The following is a 26,934-nucleotide window of genomic DNA, read 5'->3' as shown; positions in this document are numbered from 1 at the left end:
GAGATGGAAGGAAGGTTAGTGAGGAGAGATGGAAGGAAGGTTAGTGAGGAGAGATGGAAGGAAGGTTAGTGAGGAGAGATGGAAGGAAGGTTAGTGAGGAGAGATGGAAGGAAGGTTAGTGAGGAGAGATGGAAGGAAGGTTAGTGAGGAGAGATGGAAGGAAGGTTAGTGAGGAGAGATGGAAGGAAGGTTAGTGAGGAGAGATGGAAGGAAGGTTAGTGAGGAGAGATGGAAGGAAGGTTAGTGAGGAGAGATGGAAGGAAGGTTAGTGAGGAGAGATGGAAGGAAGGTTAGTGAGGAGAGATGGAAGGAAGGTTAGTGAGGAGAGATGGAAGGAAGGCTAGTGAGGAGAGATGGAAGGAAGGTTAGTGAGGAGAGATGGAAGGAAGGTTAGTGAGGAGAGATGGAAGGAAGGTTAGTGAGGAGAGATGGAAGGAAGGTTAGTGAGGTGAGATGGAAGGAAGGTTAGTGAGGAGAGATGGAAGGAAGGTTAGTGAGGAGAGATGGAAGGAGGGTTAGTGAGGTGAGATGGAAGGAAGGTTAGTGAGGAGAGATGGAAGGAAGGTTAGTGAGGAGAGATGGAAGGAAGGTTAGTGAGGTGAGTTGGAAGGAAGGTTAGTGAGGTGAGTTGGAAGGAAGGTTAGTGAGGTGAGTTGGAAGGAAGGTTAGTGAGGTGAGTTGGAAGGAAATGGTAACGTGTACTTACATATACGAAGACAAGTCTCTCTGTTCCCTGAACAAATGAACGAGTGAGGTATTAACCATCAATAGTATTGTTGATATGACGTGTGTTAGTTAGTTACCATTTTGCCCAAGCACATGTTGATTCGACACTAGGTCTGTTGTATATGAGTACGTGTGTGTGTGTGTGTGTGTATGTGTGTGTGTGTGTACGTGTGTGTGTGTGTGTGTGTGTGTGTGTACGTGTGTGTGTGTGTGTGTGTATGTGTGTGTGTGTATGTGTGTGTGTATGAATCTAGGAATATTTTGAGACGTTTTTTAAGTATCTAAGTTATATGTATGAGTAAATCCTGTTCGGTTATGCTCAATGTTTTACATATATATATATATATATATATATATATATATATATATATATATATATATATATATATATATATATATATATATATATATATATATATGTATGTTCTGTAAGAAGGTTAGGATTCATTTACTCATAAAACATATAAATTCCTGATATATTCCTTTGATAAATCTGTTTTCAGAAGAAATATAAACATTTGAATTTACTTGAAGTTTTGCAGTTCCAGGTTTGATATTGATGGAATCACGGCACCTGTGTTTGAATCACTGCACCTGTGTTTGAATCACTGCACCTGTGTTTGAATCACTGCACCTGTGTTTGAATCACGGCACCTGTGTTTGAATCACTGCACCTGTGTTTGAATCACGGCACCTGTGTTTGAATCACTGCACCTGTGTTTGAATCACGGCACCTGTGTTTGAATCACTGCACCTGTGTTTGAATCACTGCTCCTGTGTCTGAATCACTGCACCTGTGTTTGAATCACTGCACCTGTGATTGAATCACGGCACCTGTGTTTGAATCACTGCACCTGTGTTTGAATCACTGCACCTGTGTTTGAATCACTGCACCTGTGTTTGAATCACGGCACCTGTGTTTGAATCACTGCACCTGTGTTTGAATCACTGCACCTGTGTTTGAATCACGGCACCTGTGTTTGAATCACTGCACCTGTGTTTGAATCACTGCACTTGTGTTTGAATCACTGCACCTGTGCTTGAATCACTGTACCTGTGTTTGGATCACTGCACCTGTGTTTGAATCACTGCACCTGTGTTTGAATCACTGCACCTGTGTTTGAATCACTGCACCTGTGTTTGAATCACTGCACGTGTGTTTGAATAACGGCACCTGTGTTTGAATCACTGCACCTGTGTTTGAATCACTGCAACTGTGTTTGAATCACTGCACCTGTGTTTGTGTCACTGCACCTGTGTTTGAATCACTGCACCTGTGTTTGAATCACTGCACCTGTGTTTGAATCACTGCACCTGTGTTTGAATCACGGCACCTGTGTTTGAATCACTGCACCTGTGTTTGAATCACTGCACCTGTGTTTGAATCACTGCACCTGTGTTTGAATCACTGCACCTGTGTTTGTATCACTGCACCTGTGTTTGAATCACTGCACCTGTGTTTGAATCACTGCACCTGTGTTTGAATCACGGCACCTGTGTTTGAATCACTGCACCTGTGTTTGAATCACTGCACCTGTGTTTGAATCACTGCACCTGTGTTTGAATCACTGCACCTGTGTTTGAATCACTGCAACTGTGTTTGAATCACTGCACCTGTGTTTGAATCACTGCACCTGTGTTTGAATCACTGCACCTGTGTTTGAATCACTGCACCTGTGTTTGAATCACGGTACCTGTGTTTGAATCACTGCACCTGTGTTTGAATCAATACACCTGTGTTTGAATCACTGCACCTGTGTTTGAATCACTGCAACTGTGTTTGAATCACTGCACATGTGTTTGAATCACTGCACCTGTGTTTGAATCACTGCACCTGTGTTTGAATCACGACACCTGTGTTTGTATCACTGCACCTGTGTTTGAATCACTGCACCTGTGTTTGAATCACGGCACCTGTGTTTGAATCACTGCACCTGTGTTTGAATCACTGCACCTGTGTTTGAATCACTGCACCTGTGTTTGAATCACTGCACCTGTGTTTGAATCACTGCACCTGTGTTTGAATCACTGCACCTGTGTTTGAATCACTGCACCTGCGTTTGAATCACCGCACCTGTGTTTGAATCACTGCACCTGTGTTTGAATCACTGCTCCTGTGTTTGAATCACTGCACCTGTGTTTGAATCACGGCACCTGTGTTTGAATCACGGCACCTGTGTTTGAATCACTGCACCTGTGTTTGAATCACTGCACCTGTGTTTGAATCACTGCACCTGTGTTTGAATCACGGCACCTGTGTTTGAATCACTGCACCTGTGTTTGAATCACTGCACCTGTGTTTGAATCACTGCACCTGTGTTTGAATCACGGCACCTGTGTTTGAATCACTGCACCTGTGTTTGAATCACTGCACCTGTGTTTGAATCACTGCACCTGTGTTTGAATCACTGCACCTGTGTTTGAATCACTGCACCTGTGTTTGAACCACGGCACCTGTGTTTGAATCACGGCACCTGTGTTTGAAAACTAATTTTCTGTTCTATTTCAACCACGGTAGAGGAGACACTGCTTATAATGTTTTTTTTACTAGTAAACCGAAGAGTTATATGTTGAGTTATTGCCACAAACATCACTACAGACAGCCACAGACACAGCAACAGACGTAGCCACACACATAGCCACAGACAAAGCAACAGACGTAGCCACACACACATAGCCACAGACATAGCTACAGTCACAGCCACAGACATAGCCACAGTCATAGCCACAGACATAGCCACAGACATAGCCACAGACATAGCAACAGACGTAGCCACAGACATAGCCACAGACACAGCAACAGACATAGCCACAGTCATAGCCACACACATAGCCACACAGCCACAGTCACAGCCACACACATAGCCACAGACATAGCTACAGTCACAGCCACAGACATAGCCACAGTCATAGCCACAGACATAGCCACAGACATAGCCACAGACATACCAACAGACGTAGCCACACACATTGCCACAGACATAGCCACAGTCACAGCCACAGACATAGCCACAGTCATAGCCACAGACATAGCCACAGACATAGCCACACACATAGCAACAGACGTAGCCACAGACATAGCCACAGACACAGCAACAGACATAGCCACAGTCATAGCCACACACATAGCCACAGACATAGCCACAGTCATAGCCATGCACATAGCCACAGACATAGACACAGACATAGCAACAGACGTAGCCACACACATAGCCACAGTCATAGCCACAGACATAGCAACAGACGTAGACAAAGACATATCCACAGTCACAGCCACAGACATTGCCACAGTCACATCCACAGACATAATCATAGACACAGCCACAGACATAGACACAGACATAGCCACAGTCATAGCCACACACATAGCCAAAGTCATAGCCACAGACATAGCAACAGACGTAGACAAAGACATATCCACAGTCATAGCCACAGACATTGCCACAGTCACATCCACAGACATAGCCATAGACACAGCCACAGACATAGGCACAGTCATAGCCACAGTCAAAGCCACAGATATAGCCACAGTCATAGCCACAGTAATAGCCACAGATATAGCCACAGTCATTGCCACAGATATAGCCACAGACATAGCCACAGTCATAGCCACAGTCATAGCCACAGTCATAGCCACAGTCATATCCACATACATAGCCACAGACATAGCCACAGTCAAAGCCACAGATATAGCCACAGTCATAGTAACAGGCATACCCACAGACATAGCCACAGACATAGCCACAGAGATATCCACAGACATAGCCACAGTCAAAGCCACACATATAGCCACAGTCATAGCCACAGTCATAGCCACATATATAGACACAGACATAGCCACAGTCATAGCCACAGACATAGCCACAGATATAATCACAGACATAGCCACAGCCATAGCCACAGTCATAGCCGCACTCATAACCACAGATATAGCCACAGAAATAGTCACAGTCATCGCCACAGTCATAGCCACAAACATAGCCACAGTCATAGCCACAGTCATAGCCACAGTCAAAGCCACAGATATAGCCACAGTCATAGCCACAGTCATAGCCACAGATATAGTCACAGACATAGCTACAGTCATAGCTACAGACATAGCCACAGTCATAGCCACTGTCATAGCCACAGAAATAGCCACAGACATAGCCACAGACATAGCCACAGACATAGCCACAGTCAAAGTCACAGATAAAGCATCAGTCATAGCCACAGTCATAGCCACAGATATAGCCACAGATATAGCCACAGTCATAGCCACAGACATAGCCACAGATATAATCACAGACATAGCAATAGCCACAGTCATAGCCACAGAAATAGCCACAGTCATAGCCACAGTCATAGCCACAGATATAGCCACAGACATAGCCACAGAAATAGTCACAGACATAGCCACAGTCAAAACCACAGATATAGCCACAGTCATAGCCACAGTCATAGCCACAGACATAGCCACAGTCATAGGCACAGTCATAGCCACAGTCATAGGAACAGAAATAGCTACAGTCATAGCCACAGACATAGCCACAGACATAGGTGCAGTCATAGCCACAGTCTCAGCCATAGACATAGCCACAGTAATAGCCACAGACATAGCCACAGTCATAGCCACAGTCATAGCCACAGTCATAGCCACAGTCATAGCTACAGAAATAGCCACAGTCATAGCCACAGTCTTAGCCATAGACATGGCCACACTCATTGCCACAGACATAGCCACAGATATAGTCACAGACATAGGGACAGTCATAGCCACAGTCTTATCCATAGACATAGCCACAATCATTGCCACAGACATAGCCACAGATATAGTCACAGACATAGCCACAGACATAGCCACAGTCAAAGCCACAGACGTAGCCACAGACATAGCCACAGACATAGCCACAGACATAGCCACAGGCATAGCCACAGACATAGCCACAGCCAAAGCAACAGATATAGCCACAGTCATAGCCACAGTCATAGCCACAGATATAGCCACAGACATAGCCACAGTCATAGCCACAGACATAGCCACAGATATAATCACAGACATAGTCATAGCCACAGTCATAACCACAGTCATAGTCACAGAAATAGTCACAGTCATAGCCACAGTCATAACCACAGTCATAGTCACAGAAATAGTCACAGTCATAGCCACAGTCATAGCCACAGATATAGCCACAGACATAGCCACAGAAATAGTCACAGTCATAGCCACAGTCAAAGCCACAGATATAGCCACAGTCATAGCCACAGTCATAGCCACAGACATAGCCACAGACATAGCTACAGTCATAGCCACAGACATAGCCACAGTCATAGGCACAGTCATAGCCACAGTCATAGGAACAGAAATAGCCACAGTCATAGCCACAGACAAAGCCACAGACATAGGTACAGTCATAGCCACAGTCTCAGCCATAGACATAGCCACAGTAATAGCCACAGACATAGCCACAATCATAGCCACAGTCATAGCCACAGTCATAGCCACAGTCATAGCTACAGAATTAGCCACAGTCATAGCCACAGTCTTAGCCATAGACATAGCCACAGTCATTGCCACAGACATAGCCATAGATATAGTCACAGACATAGCCACAGCCATAGGTACAGTCATAGCCACAGTCTTAGCTATAGACATAACCACAGACATAGCCACAGTCATAGGCACATAAATAGCCACAGACATAGCCACAGACATAGCCACAGTCATAGCCACAGACGTAGCCACAGACATAGCCACAGACATAGCCACAGACATAGCCACAGACATAGCCACAGACATAGCCACAGTCAAAGCCACAGATATAGCCACAGTCATAGCCACAGTCATAGCCACAGATATAGCCACAGACATAGCCACAGTCATAGCCACAGACATAGCCACATATATAATCACAGACATAGCCACAGACATAGCCACAGTTATAGCCAGAGTCATAACCACAGTCATAGCCACAGTCATAGTCACAGACATAGCCACAGACATAGCCACAGTGATAGCCACAGACATAGCCACAGTCATAGCCACAGTCTTAGCCGCAATCTTAGCCACAGCCATAACCACAGTCATAGCCACAGACATAGCCACAGTCATAACCACAGTCACAGCTACATATATAGCCACAGTCTAGCAGTCATAGCCACAGATAAACCCACAGTCACAGCCATATACATAGCCACAGACATAGCCACCGTCATAGCCACAGACATAGCCACAGATGTTGGGGGAAAATGGTGCAAGTGCTGAGATAGATTAAGGAACTGGTAAGTATAACTGCTGTTCATGAAGAAGAGGAGAATAAAGTAAGGTTTGAGAGGATGAGTCACTACAGTGAGAGTGTAGAAGATCAAGTCCTTAATTGAGTTTGAGAGGATCAGGATCAGTAGTGAATTTGAGAGTATCAGAATAAATGGCTTGTATTGAGAGGATCAGGACCCACAGTCAGTTTCAGAAAATCAAGACCTCTAGTGAGTTTGAGAGGATCAGGACCCATAGCGCGTTGAGAGGACCAAGACCCATAGCGCGTTGAGAGGACCAGGACCCATAGCGCGTTGAGAGGACCAGGACCCATAGCGCGTTGAGAGGACCAGGACCCATAGCGCGTTGAGAGGACCAGGACCCATAGCGCGTTGAGAGGACCAAGACCCATAGCGCGTTGAGAGGACCAGGACCCATAGCGCGTTGAGAGGACCAGGACCCATAGCGCGTTGAGAGGACCAGGACCCATAGCGCGTTGAGAGGACCAGGACCCATAGCGCGTTGAGAGGAGCAGGACCCATAGCGCGTTGAGAGGACCAGGACCCATAGCGCGTTGAGAGGACCAGGACCCATAGCGCGTTGAGAGGACCAGGACCCATAGCGCGTTGAGAGGACCAAGACCCATAGCGCGTTGAGAGGACCAGGACCCATAGCGCGTTGAGAGGACCAGGACCCATAGCGCGTTGAGAGGACCAGGACCCATAGCGCGTTGAGAGGACCAGGACCCATAGCGCGTTGAGAGGAGCAGGACCCATAGCGCGTTAAGAGGACCAGGACCCATAGCGCGTTGAGAGGACCAGAACCCATAGCGCGTTGAGAGGACCAGGACCCATAGCGCGTTAAGAGGACCAGGACCCATAGCGCGTTGAGAGGACCAGGACCCATAGCGCGTTGAGAGGACCAGAACCCATAGCGCGTTGAGAGGACCAGAACCCATAGCGCGTTGAGAGGACCAGAACCCATAGCGCGTTGAGAGGACCAGAACCCATAGCGCGTTGAGAGGACCAGGACCCATAGCGCGTTAAGAGGACCAGGACCCATAGCGCGTTGAGAGGACCAGGACCCATAGCGCGTTAAGAGGACCAGGACCCATAGCGCGTTGAGAGGACCAGAACCCATAGCGCGTTAAGAGGACCAGGACCCATAGCGCGTTAAGAGGACCAGGACCCATAGCGCGTTGAGAGGACCAGAACCCATAGCACGTTAAGAGGACCAGGACCCATAGCGCGTTAAGAGGACCAGGACCCATAGCGCGTTGAGAGGACCAGGACCCATAGCGCGTTGAGAGGACCAGGACCCATAGCGCGTTAAGAGGACCAGGACCCATAGCGCGTTGAGAGGACCAGAACCCATAGCGCGTTAAGAGGACCAGGACCCATAGCGCGTTGAGAGGACCAGAACCCATAGCGCGTTAAGAGGACCAGGACCCATAGCGCGTTGAGAGGACCAGGACCCATAGCGCGTTAAGAGGACCAGGACCCATAGCGCGTTGAGAGGACCAGGACCCATAGCGCGTTGAGAGGACCAGAACCCATAGCGCGTTAAGAGGACCAGAACCCATAGCGCGTTGAGAGGACCAGGACCCATAGCGCGTTAAGAGGACCAGAACCCATAGCGCGTTGAGAGGACCAGAACCCATAGCGCGTTAAGAGGACCAGAACCCATAGCGCGTTAAGAGGACCAGAACCCATAGCGCGTTAAGAGGACCAGGACCCATAGCGCGTTGAGAGGACCAGAACCCATAGCGCGTTGAGAGGACCAGAACCCATAGTGCGTTGAGAGGACCAGAACCCATAGCGCGTTGAGAGGACCAGGACCCATAGCGCGTTGAGAGGACCAGAACCCATAGCGCGTTGAGAGGACCAGAACCCATAGTGCGTTGAGAGGACCAGAACCCATAGCGCGTTGAGAGGGCCAAAACCCATAATGAGTTGAGAGGATGAAGATCTGTAGTTTGAGAGGCTTAGGATGTACAGTGATTTGAAAGGATCAACACCCATAGTGAGAGGATCAGGTCCAATATTGACTGAGAGGGTCAGCTATAGTTTGAGAGGATCAGGAAGTAAAGTGATTTTGAGAACCACTTTTCCTGAAGTGTTTTTCAGAACTGAAGTTAAACGAATATTGCTAATACTGCTACTATTACTACTACTACTACTATTACTACTATTACTAATATTACTATTATTGCTACTACTACTACTATTACTACTTCTATTACTATTATTACTACTACTATTACCACTATAATTACTACTACTACTACTATTACTATTACTATTACTACTACTATTACTATTATTATTACTACTACTACTACTACTAATATTACTATTATTATTATTACTACTACTACTATTACTACTACTACTACTATTGCTATTATTACTACTACTATTACCACTATAATTACTATACTACTACTGTTACTACTACTATTACTATTACTACTACTATTACTATTATTATTACTACTACTACTACTACTACTACTATTACTACTACTACTACTATTACTACTACTATTACTATCATTATTACTACTACTACTACTACTACTATTACTACTACTACTATTACTACTACTATTACCACTATAATTACTACTACTTCTATTACTACTACTATTACTATTACTACTACTATTACTACAATTACTACTAATACTACTATTGCTACTACTACTACTACTACTACTACTACTACTACTACTACTACTACTACGAATAATAATAATAATAATAATCATAATAATAATAATAATAATAATAATAATAATAATAATAATAATAATAATAATAATAATAATAATAATAGCTCTAAACAACATAATCAGATAAATTAGACAAATAACAATTATATACTGTGTTATGAAAGATGAATTACATATATTATGAAATTTTGTTAAACAAATTCAACAAATATTATTGCAAATAAAATTTCTTCCCCTTGTCAGTGTTTATACTGAGTTGCATAATTCACTTGTCTGAGAATTATCAAACTTTTAATGTCTAAGTTTTGTTAGATATTCTTGGAGAACTTGCACTCTAAAGTCTCTGTTGTATATGCATAGTGTCTGTAAGTACTTTAGCTGTAAGTACTGCATCTGTAGATATTGTTTTTGTAAGTGTGGTATCCGTAAATATTGTATGTGTAAGTAATGTATCTGTAGGTACTGTGGCTGTAAGTACTGTATCTGTAAGTATTTTATATGTTGATATTGTATCTGTAAGTACTGTGACTGTAAGTATTGTAACTGTAGATATTGCCTCTGTAAGTAGTGTATCTGTAAGTACTGTAGCTGTAAGTACTGTATCTTTAACAGGAGAGACTATGTGATGGCAGGGTTTACTGTTTTCAGGAGGATTCTTGCTAACACTTCAGAGATGGCGAAGCTGCCTTTGTTTTGTTTAATTGTGTTAGAAACAGCGATTAGTGCTGATTCAAGGCACTTGCGTCTGCGGAAATTAGTTTCTTTGATCACTAATTGGGCGTCCGTGCATTTCATGAGATGACTGGTGGAAATTCGGTGTTGTACACAGGCGTTGTTCAAGTTATCGTTCCTACATGCGTAAATGTGTTCATTGAGGCGGGTGTCGAGGTTTCTTGCTGTTTCACCTACATAAATCCTGTCGCAGCCTCCCCTGCGTTGACTGGTTCATGGTGCTTGGATTTTGTCCTGGTTAGATCCTTTGTTAAAGTGCTGGAAGCGATGGCGACATTAGTGTTAGCTTGTGCAAGTACTTTAGAAACGTTCAAAGCAACCTGGCTGTTGGGAAGAATTATAACTTTGTTAGGAGTGGTGTTGGTGCGTGGAGAGTTGATGATCTGAAGAATTCTTTTCTTGCAATCTTTGATGAAAAAGGAAGGAAAATGTAAATCAGTGAAGGTTTGGTGAATCATCGGATTCTTAGGAAGAATCCGATGATGATGATGCCTCTTTTGGTCTTAGTATCTTGACTGGAATAGCAGTGTGTGAGACCATTTTTGTTTGTAGGTTTCTGATAAACTTGAAATCTTAGGTAGTTATCTATTTTGTGAATGAGGACGTCTAGGAATGGTAGCTTGTCGTTGGACTCTTCTTCTAGTGTAAACTGGATCGCCGGTTCAACTGCGTTAAGCCTTGCCTGAAGATTCCGTACATCAAAACGTTTGGGACGTCGTCCACGTAACGTAACTAAATGACGTTTGAGGGGATGATGTTGACGAAGTGTTCAGCCTCTAGGTGTTCCATGTATAAGTTGGCTAAGACGGCACTGATGGGGAACCCCATTCCCATGCCGTAGGTTTGTTTGTAGAGCCTATTATTGAAAGAAAAGCAGTTGAAATTAACGCAGAGTTCAATCAGGTCAACAAAATCCCCGGGAGGTAGAGGAAGATTAAGGTCCTGATTGACTTTACGTCGTAGAACCTCGATAGCTTGTGTGGTAGGTACTTTAGTGAAGAGGGAAGTCACGTCCAAACTGCTTAGTTTCTTGTTTCGGATGGAGAGGTTTCGGAGGCGCGTATGAGCGGGGCTGATGGTCCCCAGAAGGCAGGAAAGATGTTTGGCAAGAACTCCGGCTAGTTTGTGTGGTGCACTGCCTATAACTGACGTGATTCGTCTGAGAGGAATATTATTGATGGGTCTTTGGTAAACCATACATGTGTGCTGGTTTAGGGTTGCTGGGCAACAAGTACAGAAGTTTCTTCCCTTCTTTAGTGCGTTTGAGAATTTGTCTAGTTTTGTATAGAAAATCTTTGGTGAGTGTCTCCCATTGTTGTATGCTGATGGGTTTGCATGTAGAATGATCATTCAAAAGGGCCATCATTTTGGTGTTGTAGTCACTGGTATTGAGTATGACGACTCCACCTCCTTTGTCGGCAGTGGTGACGATAATGTTTGGGTCATTGGCGAGGTCCTTAAGGGCAGTGATATATCGTCTAGGAAGATTAGTGGAAGAAGGTTCACATAAAGCTGCAGTGAGAATGCCCTTTATATAACCCTTCTAGAAGTTGCTGTCATTGTGTCTGTGGTTTCTGTTAACTAAGTTGTGTTGATAGTTAGGTTTGTGTATGTTAGTGGTAAATTTGAAACCCAGACTCAGTGCTTGTTTCTCTTAGTCAGTTACGGTGCGTGACGATAGGTTGTTTATCAGGGATTCCCGTCCCATTTCCTTCCATCGACTATTAGTGCAGAGGTACTGAAGTTTGCGATTGAGTTTGATCTTCTGTTGGAGGTTGGCTGTGGTGACTGTGCTGAGAATATGCTCAGCAGTATGGTGGTCAATCTGAAGATGGCCATGGCCCTCATATTCCTTGCAGTTTCAAAGGTTTCCTTAGCGATGTTGGAAAGTTCTTCTGCACATTCAGTTAAGTAAGCTTAGGTAACTGAAGAGAAAGGATGTTTGGAGTTGGAGAGTTGCGTAGGAATAGATTTAGGGATCACCTTCTTGGTCAGCCCACAATAAAATGTCACATTAGTTGCACTTGTGTCCTTTTACTTTACTTATTGTCGGCAGTTCTACCAACATATATACAATATTGTATTTGTAAGTATTGTAGCTGTAAGTATTGCATCTGTAAGTGTTGTGGCTGTAAGGACTGTATCTGTAAGTATTGTGTAAGTATAATACAGTATCTATAAGTATTATTTGTAAATATTGTAGCTATAACTATTCTATCTGTAAGTACTGTATTGGCAGTATATCTTTGACTATTGCATTATTAAATACAGCATCTGTAGGCTTTTGTATGCAATGTATCTGTAACTATTATATTTGCAGGTATTGTATCTGTTGTATATTTGACACTTTTTTACAAAGATATCTGTCAACAGAACTTATTGTGATTTACGCTTGATTTTTTAAATCTTCCAGAGGTGATGAACTGGACACACGTCCAACAACAGTAACTTTATTTTGTAGACGGTTTTCCCTGCAGTGGCATTATTAGTACTGGGACATAGACTAAAGACTAGAATTATGCCAATAAGAAAGTGCTCACCACCTGCTCAAACGTTCAGGGACTCCTCTTCCACTGTCTTCTGTATATACATAAATAACCCGCAAATGGAAGAGAGAAGCTTATGGCGTCGTTCCGGTCCGTCTTGGATCATTTAAAAGTCTAGTCTTCAGGTTCTATCCATTTATTGTATTGATAAAGCCACTGGATGGCGATATCTCTACAAATTAAAGATATCCAGATGTTGCACGTGTTTAATTATCTGTGAGAGATGATGAAATTTAATGAAATGTGTGCTAAAAGTGACTAAAAAAAGGAGGAGGTGGGAATGCTTTCCACTGACTATATTCATAGCTAGATATATGTCTCTCAGTGTACATATGTCTCTCAGTGTACATATGTCTCTCACTGTACATATGCCTCTCACTGTACATATGTCTCTCACTGTACATATGTCTCTCACTGTACATATGCCTCTCAGTGTACATATGTCTCTCACTGTACATATGTCTCTCAGTGTACATATGTCTCTCACTGTACATATGTCTCTCACTGTACATATGTCTCTCAGTGTACATATGCCTCTCACTGTACATATGCCTCTCAGTGTACATATGCCTCTCACTGTACATATGCCTCTCAGTGTACATATGCCTCTCAGTGTACATATGCCTCTCACTGTACATATGTCTCTCAGTGTACATATGTCTCTCAGTGTACATATGCCTCTCACTGTACATATGCCTCTCACTGTACATATGCCTCTCACTGTACATATGCCTCTCACTGTACATATGTCTCTCAGTGTACATATGCCTCTCACTGTACATATGTCTCTCAGTGTACATATGTCTCTCAGTGTACATATGCCTCTCACTGTACATATGCCTCTCACTGTACATATGCCTCTCACTGTACATATGCCTCTCACTGTACATATGCCTCTCACTGTACATATGCCTCTCACTGTACATATGTCTCTCACTGTACATATGCCTCTCACTGTACATATGTCTCTCAGTGTACATATGCCTCTCAGTGTACATATGCCTCTCACTGTACATATGCCTCTCAGTGTACATATGCCTCTCAGTGTACATATGTCTCTTAGTGTACATGTGCCTCTCACTGTACATATGCCTCTCAGTGTACATATGTCTCTTAGTGTACATATGCCTCTCAGTGTACATATGCCTCTCAGTGTACATATGCCTCTCAGTGTACATATGCCTCTCAGTGTACATATGCCTCTCAGTGTACATATGCCTCTCAGTGTACATATGCCTCTCAGTGTACATATGTCTCTTAGTGTACATATGCCTCTCAGTGTACATATGCCTCTCAGTGTACATATGCCTCTCAGTGTACATATGCCTCTCAGTGTACATGTGTCTCTTAGTGTACATATGCCTCTCAGTGTACATATGCCTCTCAGTGTACATATGCCTCTCAGTGTACATATGCCTCTCAGTGTACATATGTCTCTTAGTGTACATATGCCTCTCAGTGTACATATGCCTCTCAGTGTACATATGCCTCTCAGTGTACATATGCCTCTCAGTGTACATATGCCTCTCAGTGTACATATGTCTCTCACTGTACATATGTCTCTCAGTGTACATATGTCTCTCAGTGTACATATGTCTCTCACTGTACATATGTCTCTCACTGTACATATGTCTCTCACTGTACATATGTCTCTCAGTGTACATATGTCTCTCAGTGTACATATGTCTCTCACTGTACATATGTCTCTCACTGTACATATGCCTCTCACTGTACATATGCCTCTCACTGTACATATGTCTCTCAGTGTACATATGCCTCTCACTGTACATATGCCTCTCACTGTACATATGCCTCTCACTGTACATATGCCTCTCACTGTACATATGTCTCTCACTGTACACATGCCTCTCAGTGTACATATGCCTCTCAGTGTACATATGCCTCTCACTGTACATATGCCTCTCACTGTACATATGCCTCTCACTGTACATATGCCTCTCACTGTACATATGTCTCTCACTGTACACATGTCTCTCAGTGTACATATGCCTCTCACTGTACATATGCCTCTCACTGTACATATGCCTCTCACTGTACATATGTCTCTCACTGTACATATGCCTCTCACTGTACATATGCCTCTCACTGTACATATGTCTCTCACTGTACACATGTCTCTCAGTGTACATATGCCTCTCAGTGTACATATGCCTCTCACTGTACATATGTCTCTCACTGTACATATGCCTCTCACTGTACATATGCCTCTCACTGTACATATGCCTCTCACTGTACATATGCCTCTCACTGTACATATGTCTCTCACTGTACATATGCCTCTCACTGTACATATGCCTCTCACTGTACATATGCCTCTCACTGTACATATGCCTCTCACTGTACATATGTCTCTCACTGTACACATGTCTCTCAGTGTACATATGCCTCTCACTGTACATATGCCTCTCACTGTACATATGCCTCTCACTGTACATATGTCTCTCACTGTACACATGTCTCTCACTGTACATATGCCTCTCACTGTACATATGTCTCTCAGTGTACATATGCCTCTCACTGTACATATGCCTCTCACTGTACATATGCCTCTCACTGTACATATGCCTCTCACTGTACATATGTCTCTCACTGTACACATGTCTCTCAGTGTACATATGCCTCTCAGTGTACATATGCCTCTCACTGTACAAATGGTCAGAGTTTGCTTTAATCTGTTCCTCAGGGATTAGGTGACATTCAGCTTCAACAATCTCCGTGTAGTTGACAGATTTACAACCCCATTAGTCAATTGTTTTATATAAGAGAGAGAAAGCGGCGGAAATGTCTAAGACGAGACGCGGAATTGATAATGAATAAATTATAATTAAAGAGGATATAGGATAAACAACGATTCGTTGACGGAGTTTTAGATAAGAGCAACAACCTGCTGAGTAGCGTCACTCAAGCAAGTTCTTTGTGTAGCTTTAAATATAGGTTGAAGGGGAAAGAGAAAAGAGTGGGTGGGAGTAGGACCTCCCTAGCGAGGGCCAGTAGGCCTACAGTCGTTCTTGTTACTGATGACTCGTGCACACAGATGACACACGATAGTCAGTGGGAAACAGCCGATGTGTTAAAAAAATTCTGTTCTCCAAAACACAACTGTTTCCAAGATGGATAAGGACACAAATGCAGTATAATGTGAACCTTTATTTACTATATCAGTAAAGCTTCTCGGGTGCTGGTGGACGAGTGTCTCTAAAGTAAAGCTGCATAAATTATCCTCTTTGAAAAATATAGTCACAATACTGTGACTGGAACCATACACGACTAACCCGCACATAGGAGAATGAAACGAATAACTAGTTAATAGACCCACTTGGACCATTAACTAGTCACACAGAATCGCGAAGGCAAGTTTCTTTCTCCTAGGTGCGGGGCTATTTATGCTCCATCCTCTTTGATAAGGATCGAGAAATACAATATCAGGGAATACTCATCAAGCTCAGAGAGGATATGTGGGCAATGATCGAACATTGACCTGATTTCAGACTTTTGTCGCGGTTTTAAACCTGACGAATCATTCCTTTTGGGATATTTTCTCTACCAGCTTAATCTCCAGCTGTCACGATGGCAACCAGAAACAGAGGTTAGTTGTCACGGCAACCTCATTCAGTCTCACTTATCTTTCTGTAGCTCTTAATGGCCAGGGATGGACTCAACGGCCTGTGTGGTGAGAGTCACCACTTTCACCACCTGGATAAGACAGGTGCCATTTTTCAGCTCGTGTTATGCATTGTCAAGCTGCTAGTTATTGTAAGTTCATTCGTAACGGTAAGAACACTCGTAAGTGTAAGATCACTCGTAAGTGTAAGACCACTTATATGTGAAAGATCACTCGTAAGTGTAAGATAACTCGTAAGTGTAAGATCACTCATAAGTGTAACATCACTAGTAAGTGTAAGATCACTCATAAGTGTAACATCACTAGTAAGTGTAAGATCACTCATAAGTGTAACATCACTAGAAAGTGTAAGATCACTCACTCATAATGTCAAACGCCGTTAGGGCAATTGTGTGTGTCATATCAATCATGCGATAGTGCCAAAGAACGGTAAGGGTTGTTAAGTAAGGTGAAGTCTGTGTCAAAGAACGGTCAAGGGTTCTTAAGTAAGGTGAAGTCTGTGTCAAAGAACGGTCAAGGGTTGTTAAGTAAGGTGAAGTCTGTGTCAAAGAACGGTCAAGGGTTGTTAAGTAAGGTGAAGTCTGTGTCAAAGAACGGTCAAGGGTTCTTAAGTAAGGTGAAGTCTGTGTCAAAGAACGGTAAGGGTTCTTAAGTAAGGTGAAGTCTGTGTCAAAGAACAGTCAAGGGTTCTTAAGTAAGGTGAAGTCTGTGTCAAAGAACGGTAAGGGTTCTTAAGTAAGGTGAAGTCTGTGTCAAAGAACGGTCAAGAGTTGTTAAGTAAGGTGAAGTCTGTGTCAAAGAACGGTCAAGGGTTGTTAAGTAAGGTCAAGTCTGTGTCAAAGAACAGTCAAGGGTTCTTAAGTAAGGTGAAGTCTGTGTCAAAGAACGGTCAAGGGTTGTTAAGTAATGTCAAGTCTGTGTCAAACAGCAGTCAAGAGTTGTTAAGTAAGGTCAAGTCTGTGTCAAACAGCAGTCAAGAGTTGTTAAGTAAGGTGAAGTCTGTGTCAAACAGCAGTAAAGAGTTGTTAAGTAAGGTGAAGTCTGTGTCAAACAGCAGTCAAGAGTTGTTAAGTAAGGTGAAGTCTGTGTCAAACAGCAGTCAAGAGTTGTTAAGTAAGGTGAAGTCTGTGTCAAACAACAGTCAAGAGTTGTTAAGTAAGGTGAAGTCTGTGTCAAACAGCAGTCAAGGGTTGTTAAGTAAGGTGAAGTCTGTGTCAAACAACAGTCAAAGAATCAAAGACATCACTGAACTGACATTCATCATTTTTCACTCTCATAATATTTCAGTTCAAATTCTTCTGAACAAATCTGTACTTACACGAGAAGAAAACAGGCGAGACCTAACCTAGCTATGTTGGATGTATGAACCAGTATGTCCTAGCTATGTTGGAAGTATGAACCAGCATGTCCTAGCTATGTTGGATGTATGAACCAGTATGTCCTAGCTATGTTGGAAGTATGAACCAGCATGTCCTAGCTATGTTGGATGTATGAACCAGTATGTCCTAGCTATGTTGGAAGTATGAACCAGCATGTCCTAGCTATGCTGGATGTATGAACCAGCATGGCCTAGTTATGTTGGATGTATGAACCAGTATGTCCTAGCTATGCTGGATGTATGAACCAGCATGGCCTAGTTATGTTGGATGTATGAACCAGCATGTCTAAGCTATGTTGGATGTATGAACCAGCATGGCCTAGCTATGTTGGATATATGAACCAGTATGTCCTGGCTATGTTGGATGTATGAACCAACATGGCCTAGCTATGTTGGATGTATGAACCAGCATGTCCTAGCTATGTTGGATGCATGAATCAGCATGTCTTAGCTATGTTGGATGTATGAACCAACATGGCCTAGCTATGTTGGATGTATGAACCAGAATGTCCTAGCTATGTTGGATGTATGAACCAGTATGTCCGAGCTATGTTGGATGCATGAATCAGAATGTCTTAGCTATGTTGGATGTATGAACCAGCTTGGCCTAGCTATGTTGGATGTATGAACCAGCATGTCCTAGCTATGTTGGGTGTATGATTTAGCATGTCCTAGCTATGTTGGATGCATGACCCAGCATGTCCTAGCTATGCTGGGTGTATGACTCAGCATGTCACAGCTATGTTGGATGTATGAACCAGCATGTCCTACCTATGTTGGATGTATGACCCAGCATGTCCTAGCTATGTCGGATGTACGAACCAGCATATCCTAGCTATGTTCGATGTATGAACCAGCATGTCCTAGCTAAGTTGGGTGCATGACCTCAGCATGTCCTAGCTATGTTGGATGTGACCACAGTATGTCCTAGCTATGTTGGATGTATGACTCAGCATGTCCTAGCTATGTTGGATGTATGACTCAGCATGTCCTAGCTATGATGGGTGTGTGAATAAGCATGTCCTAGCTATGTTGGATGTATGATCCTAGCATGTCCTAGCTATGTTGGATGTATGAACCAGCATGTCATAGCTATGTTAGATGTATGACCCAGCATGTCCTAGCTATATTGGGTGCATGACAGAGCATGTCCTAGCTATGATGGGTGTATGACCGCAGCATGTACTAGCTATGTTGGATGTATGAACCAGCATGGCCTAGCTATGTTGGATGTATGACCGAGCATGTTATAGCTATGTTGGATGTATGAACAAGCATGTCCTAGCTATGTTGGATGTACGAACCAGCATGCCCTAGCTATGTTGGGTGTATGACTCAGCATGTCCTAGCTATGTTGGATGTATGACCCAGCACGTCCTAGCTATGTTGGGTGAATGGCTCAGCTTGTCCAAGCTATGTTGGATGTATGAACCAGCATGTCCTAGCTATGTTGGATGTATGACCCAGTATGTTCTAGCTATGATGGAAGTAGGAAGGATCATGTCCGAGCTATGTTGGATGTATGAACCAGCATGTCCTAGCTATGTAGGATGCATGACCCAGCATGTCCTAGCTATGTTGGGTGTATGACTCAGCATGTCCTAGCTAGGTTCGGTGTATGATCCCAGCATGTCCTAGCTACGTTGAATGTATGACCCAGCATGTCCTAGCTATGTTGGGTGTATGACTCAGCATGTCCTAGCTCTGTTCGATGTATGACCCTAGCATGTCCTAGCTATGTTGGATGTATCACTCAGCATGTGCTAGCTATGTTGGATGTATGACACCAGCATGTCCTAGCTATGTTGAATGTATGACTCAGCATGTCCTAGCTATGTTGGATGTATGAACCAGCATGTCCTAGTTATGTTGGGTATATGACCCCAGCATGCCCTGGCTATATTGGATGTATGACCCCAGTATGTCCTAACTATGTTGGATGCATGACTCAGCAAGTCCGAGCTATGTTGGATGCATGACCCCAGCATGTCCCAGCTATGTTGGGCGTATGACTCAAAATGTCCTACCTATGTTGGATGTATAAACCAGCATGTCCTAGCTATGTTGCGTGTATGAACCAGCATGTCCTAGCAATGTTGGATGTATGAACCAGCATGTCCTAGCTATGTTGGATGTATGAACCAGCATGTCCCAGCTATGTTGGATGCAAGACTCCAGAAAGTCCTAGCTATGTTGGGTGAATGAGTCCATCATGACCTAACTATGTTGGATGTATGACTCAGCATGTCCTAGCTATGTTGGGTGCATGACTCAGCATGTCCTAGCTATGTTGGGTGCATGACTCAGCATGTCCAAGTTGTGTTTTGTGACTCAGCATGTCCTAGCTAGGTTGGATGCATGACTAAGCATGTCCTAGCTGTGTTGGGTGTATGATCACATCATGTCATAGCTATGTTGGATGTATGACTCAGCATGTCCTAGCTATGTTGGGTGTATGACCACATCGTGTTTTAGCTATGTTGGATGTATGACCCCAGCATGTCATTGCTATGTTGTTGTGTATGACCCAGCATGTCCTAGCTATGTTCGGTGTATGACCCAGCATGTCTTAGCTATGATGGGTGTATGAACCAGCATGTCCTAGCTATGTTAGACGTATGGCCCAGCATGTCCTGGCTATATTGGGTGCATGACTCAGCATGTCCTAGCTATGATGGGTGTATGACCCCAGCATGTCCTAGCTATGCTGGATGTATGACCCAGCATGTCCTAGCTATGTTGGGTGTATGACTCAGCATGTCCTAGCTATGTTGGCTGTATTACCCCAGCATGTCGTAGCTATGTTGGATGTATGACCCAGCATGTCCAAGCTATGTTGGGTGTGTGACTCAGCATGTCCTAGCTATGTTGGATGTATGATCCCAGCATGTCCTAGCTATGTTGGATGTATGACTCAGCATGTCCTAGCTATGATGGCTGTATGACCCCAGCATGTCCTAGCTGTGTTAGATGTATGACTCAGCATGTCCTAGCTAAGTTGGATGTATGAACCAGCACGTCCTAGCTATGTTGGGTGTATTACCCCAGCATGTCGTAGCCATGTAGGATGTGACCCAAGTATGTCCTAGCTATGGTGGATGTATGACTCAGCATGTCCTAGCTATGTTGGATGTATGAACCAGCATGTCCTAGCTATGTTAGATGTATGACCCAGCATGTCCTAGCTATGATGGGTGTATGACTCAGCATGTCCTAGCTATGTTGGGTGTATGACTCAGCATGTCCTAGCTATGGTGGCTGTATGACCCCAGCATGTCCTAGCTATGTTGGATGTATGACTCACCATATCCTAGCTATGTTGGATATATGAACCAGCATGTCCTAGCTAAGTTGGATGTATGAACCAGCACGTCCTAGCTATGTTGGGTGTATTACCCCAGCATGTCGTAGCCATGTAGGATGTGACCCAAGTATGTCCTAGCTATGGTGGATGTATGACTCAGCATGTCCTAGCTATGTTGGGTGTATGACCCAGCATGTCCTAGCTATGTTGGATGTATGACTCAGCATGTCCTAGCTATGTTGGGTGTATGAACCAGCATGTCCTAGCTATGTTGGGTGTATGACCTCAGCATGTCCTACCTATGTTGGATGTGACCCCAGTATGTTCTAGCTATGTTGGATGTATGACTCAGCATGTCCTAGCTATGTTGGATGCATGACTCAGCATGTTCTAGCTATGATGGGTGTGTGACTAAGCATGTCGTAGCTATGTTGGATGTATGACCCAACCATGTCCTAGCTATGTTGGATGTATGAACCAGCATGTCCTAGCTATGTTAGATGTATGACCCAGCATGTCCTAGCTATATTGGGTGCATGACTCAGCATGTCCTAGCTATGTTGGGTGTGTGACTCAGCATGTCCTTGCTATATAGGATGTATGTTCCCAGCATGTCCTAGCTATGTTAGATGTATGACTTAGCATGTCCTAGCTATGATGGATGTATGACCACAGCATGTCCTAGCTATGTTGGATGTATGACTCACCATATCCTAGCTATGTTGGATATATGAACCAGCATGTCCTAGCTATGTTGGGTGTATGTACCAGCATGTCCTAGCAATGTTAGATGTATGACTCCAGCAAGTCCTAGCTATGTTGAGTGTATGAGCCCAGCATGACCTAGCTACGTTGGATGTATGACTCAGCATGTCCTAGCCATGTTAGCTGTATGACACCAACATGTCCTAACTATGTTGAACGTATGACCTAGCATATCCCAGCTATGTTGGGTGTGTGACTCAGCATGTCCTAGCTATGTTGAATGTATGATCCCAGAATGCCCTAGCTGTGTTGGATGTATGACTCAGCATGTCCTAGCTATGATGCATGTATGACCCTAACATGTCTAGCTATGTTGGATGTATAACTCAGCATGTCCTAGCTATGATGGGTGTGTGAATAAGCATGTCCTAGCTATGTTGGATGTATGATCGTAGCATGTCCTAGCTATGTTAGATGTATGAACCAGCATGTCATAGCTATGTTAGATGTATGACCCAGCATGTCCTAGCTATATTGGGTGCATGACTCAGCATGTCCTAGCTATGATGGGTGTATGACCGCAGCATGTCCTAGCTATGTTGGATGTATGAACCAGCATGGCCTAGCTATGTTGGATGTATGACCGAGCATGTTATAGCTATGTTGGATGTATGAACAAGCATGACCTAGCTATGTTGGATGTATGAACCAGCATGCCCTAGCTATGTTGGGTGTATGACTCAGCATGTCCTAGATATGTTGGATGTATGACCCAGCACGTCCTAGCTATGTTGGGTGAATGGCTCAGCTTGTCCAAGCTATGTTGGATGTATGAACCAGCATGTCCTAGCTATGTTAGATGTATGACCCAGTATGTCCTAGCTATGATGGAAGTAGGAATGATCATGTCCTAGCTATGTCGGATGTATGAACCAGCATGTCCGAGCTATGTTGGATGTATGAACCAGCATGTCCTAGCTATGTTGGATGTATGAACCAGCATATCCTAGCTATGTAGGATGCATGACCCAGCATGTCCTAGCTATGTTGGGTGTTTGACCCAGCATGTCCTAGCTAGGTTCGGTGTATGATCCCAGCATGTCCTAGCTACGTTGAATGTATGACCCAGCATGTCCTAGCTATGTTAGGTGTATGACTCAGCATGTCCTAGCTCTGTTGGATGTTTGACCCTAGCATATCCTAGCTATATTGGATGTATCACTCAGCATGTGCTAGCTATGTTGGATGTATGACACCAGCATGTCCTAGCTATGTTGAATGTATGACTCAGCATGTCCTAGCTATGTTGGATGTATGAACCAGCATGTCCTAGTTATGTTGGGTATATGACCCCAGCATGCCCTGGCTATATTGGATGTATGACCCCAGTATGTCCTAACTATGTTGGATGCATGACTCAGCAAGTCCGAGCTATGTTGGATGCATGACCCCAGCATGTCCCAGCTATGTTGGGCGTATGACTCAGAATGTCCTACCTATGTTGTATGTATAAACCAGCATGTCCTAGCTATGTTGCGTGTATGAACCAGCATGTCCTAGCAATGTTGGATGTATGAACCAGCATGTCCTAGCTATGTTGGATGTATGAACCAGCATGTCCCAGCTATGTTGGATGCATGACTCCAGAAAGTCCTAGCTATGTTGGGTGAATGAGTCCATCATGACCTAACTACGTTGGATGTATGACTCAGCATGTCCTAGCTATTTTGGGTGTATGACTCAGCATGTCCTAGCTATGTTGGGTGCATGACTCAGCATGTCCAAGCTGTGTTGTGTGACTCAGCATGTCCTAGCTATGTTGGATGAATGACTAAGCATGTCCTAGCTATATTGGGTGTATGATCACATCATGTCATAGCTATGTTGGATGTATGACTCAGCATGTCCTAGCTATGTTGGGTGTATGACCACATCGTGTTCTAGCTATGTTGGATGTATGACCCCAGCATGTCATAGCTATGTTGTTGTGTATGACCCAGCATGTCCTAGCTATGTTCGGTGTATGACCCAGCATGTCTTAGCTATGTTGGGTGTATGAACCAGCATGTACTAGCTATGTTAGACGTATGGCCCAGCATGTCCTGGCTATATTGGGTGCATGACTCAGCATGTCCTAGCTATGATGGGTGTATGACCCCAGCATGTCCTAGCTATGCTGGATGTATGACCCAGCATATCCTAGCTATGTTGGGTGTATGACTCAGCATGTCCTAGCTATGGTGGCTGTATGGCCCCAGCATGTCCTAGCTATGTTGGATGTATGACCAAGCATGTCCTAGCTATGTTGGGTGTGTGACTCAGCATGTCCTTGCTATGTAGGATGTATGTTCCCAGCATGTCCTAGCTATGTTGGATGTATGACTTAGCATGTCCTAGCTATGATGAATGTATGACCCCAGCATGTCCTAGCTATGTTGGATGTATGACTCACCATGTCCTAGCTATGTTGGATATATGAAGCAGCATGTCCTAGCTATGTTGGGTGTATGTACCAGCAAGTCCTAGCTATATTTTATGTATTAACCAGCATGTCCTAGCAATATTAGACGTTTGACTCCAGCAAGTCCTAGCTATGTTGAGTGTATGAGCCCAGCATGACCTAGCTATGTTGGATGTATGACTCAGCATGTCCTAGCTGTTTTGGGTGTATGATTTAGAGTGTCCTAGCTGTGTTGGGTGTATGACCCCAGCATGTCCTAGCTATGTTGGATGTATGACCCAGCATATCCTAGCTAAGTTGGGTGTATGACTCAGCATGTCCTAGCCATGTTGGCTGCATGACCACAGCATGTCCTAACTTTGTTGAACGTATGACCTAGCATGTCCTAGCTATGTTGGGTGTGTGACTCAGCATGTCCTATCTATGTTGAATGAATGATCGCAGCATGTCCTAGCTATGTTGGATGTATGACTCAGCATGTCCTAGCTATGTTGCATGTATGACCCTAGCATGCCCTAGCTATGTTGGATATATGACTCAGCGTGTCCTAGCTATGTTGGATGTATGAACCAGCATGTCCTAGCTATGTTGGGTGTATGACCTCAGCATGTCCTAACTATGTTGGATGTGACCCCAGTATGTCATAGCTATGTTGGATATATGACTCAGCATGTCCTTGCTATGTTGGATGTATGACTCAGCATGTCCTAGCTATGTTGGATGTGACCCCAGTATGTCCTAGCAACGTTGGATATATGACTCGTCATGTAATAGCTATGTTGGACGTATGAATCAGCATGTCCTAGCTATGTTTAATGTATTAACCAGCATCTCATAGTTATGTTTGACGAATGACTCAAGTAAGTCCTAGCTATGTTGAGTGTATGAGCCCAGCATGACCTAGCTATGTTGGATGTATGACAGCATGTCCTAGCTATGTTTGGTGAATGACTCAGCATGTCCTAGCTATGTTGGATGTATGACTCCAGCATGTCCTAGCTGTGCTGCATGTATGACTCAGCATGTCCTAGCTATGTTGGATGTATTACTCAGAAAGTCCTAGCTATGTTGGGTGTATGACTCAGCATGTCCTAGCTATGTTGGATGTATGACTCAACATGTCCTAGCTATGTTGGATGTATGACTCAGCATGTCCTAGCTATGTTAGATGTATGACTCAGCATGTCCTAGCTATGTTGGATGTATGACTCAGAATGTCCTAGCTATGTTGGGTGTATGACTCAGTATGTTCTTGCTATGTTGGATATATGACTCAGCATATCCTAGCTATGTTGGGTGTATGACTTAGCATGTCCTAGTCATGTTGGGTGTATGACCACAACATGTAGCTAGGTTGGGTGCATGACTCAGCATGTCCTAGCTATGGTGGGTGTATGACATAGCATATCCTAGGTATGTTGGGTGTATGACCCAGCATGTCCTAGCTATGTTGGATGTATGACCCAGCATATCCGAGCTATGTTGGGTGTATGATTCAGCATGTCCTAGCTATGTTGGATGTATGAACTAGCATCTCCTAACTATGTTGGATGTGTGAATCAGCATGTCCTAGTTATGTTGGATACATGAACCAGCATGTCCTAGTTATGTTGGATGAATGAACCAGCATGACCTATCTATGATGGATGTATGAATCAGCATGTCCTAGCTATGTTGGATGTATGAACCAGCAAGTCCTAGCTATGATGGATGTATGAACCAGCATGTCCTAGCTATGTCGGATGTATGAACCAGTATGTCCTAGCTATGTTGGATGCATGACTCAGCATGTCCTAGCTATGTTGGATATACGATTCAGCATGTCCTTGCTATGTTTCGTGTATGACCCAGCATGTCCTAGCTATGTTGGGTGTGTGACTCAGTGTCATGTGGGTTTTCGAAAACGTGGATAGGGTAAGAATACTCACGTAGGCTGGTAGTTCGTATTGTATAACGGAAAGTGTGGGAAAGCGCCAACAGCCGTCCTGCCTCTCTCTGCTCCCTAGCCTGACTGACCCACCAGTGCCTATGTGTGAGGGGGTGTTTGAAATCCTTCTATGGTCAGCAGCAATATGAATGCAGTCAGTGATTCACGCAGAGACGGTTGGTAGTGAGTCATCTACTGGTACACTGGTTACTGGTAACTGGTTACTAGGAACTGATACTACTACTGAGATCAGCATATCCTAGCTATGTTGGGTGTATAACCACAGCATGTCATAGCTTTGTTATATGTATGACTCAGCATGTCCTAGCTATGTTGGATATATGACCCAGCATGTCTTAGCTATGTTGGGTGTATGACCCAGCATGTCCTAGCTATGTTGGGTGTATGACCCAGCATGCCCTAGCTATGTTGGATGTATGACCCAGCATGTCCTAGCTATGATGGGAGTATGACCCAGCATGTCCTAGCTATGTTGGGTGTATGACCCAGCATGTCCTAGCTATGATGGGAGTATGACCCAGC

The 26,934-nt window shown here is 44.0% G+C and overlaps 1 protein-coding gene across 5 annotated transcripts in view; it reads right to left on the bottom strand.

Annotated features, from left to right (window-relative positions):
- Positions 1 to 26,934, bottom strand: part of LOC128690316 (neuroepithelial cell-transforming gene 1 protein) — a 1,446,122-nt gene that overhangs the window by 718,232 nt on the left and 700,956 nt on the right. For 3 of the 5 annotated variants that reach the window (XM_070087170.1, XM_070087181.1, XM_070087210.1), the window contains exon 4: positions 707 to 733. The exons of the other annotated variants lie outside the window; for them this stretch is intronic. In XM_070087170.1, coding sequence (XP_069943271.1) covers positions 707 to 733 — 27 coding nt within the window. The remainder of the gene's footprint in view (positions 1 to 706; positions 734 to 26,934) is intronic. 5 annotated transcript variants of the gene reach the window in all.

Source organism: Cherax quadricarinatus, chromosome 2 (genome assembly GCF_038502225.1).
Source record: "Cherax quadricarinatus isolate ZL_2023a chromosome 2, ASM3850222v1, whole genome shotgun sequence".
NCBI classification, from domain to species: Eukaryota; Metazoa; Arthropoda; class Malacostraca; order Decapoda; family Parastacidae; genus Cherax; species Cherax quadricarinatus.
Note: the sequence above shows the minus strand (reverse complement) of the source record. Positions and strands in the feature narration are given on the sequence as shown.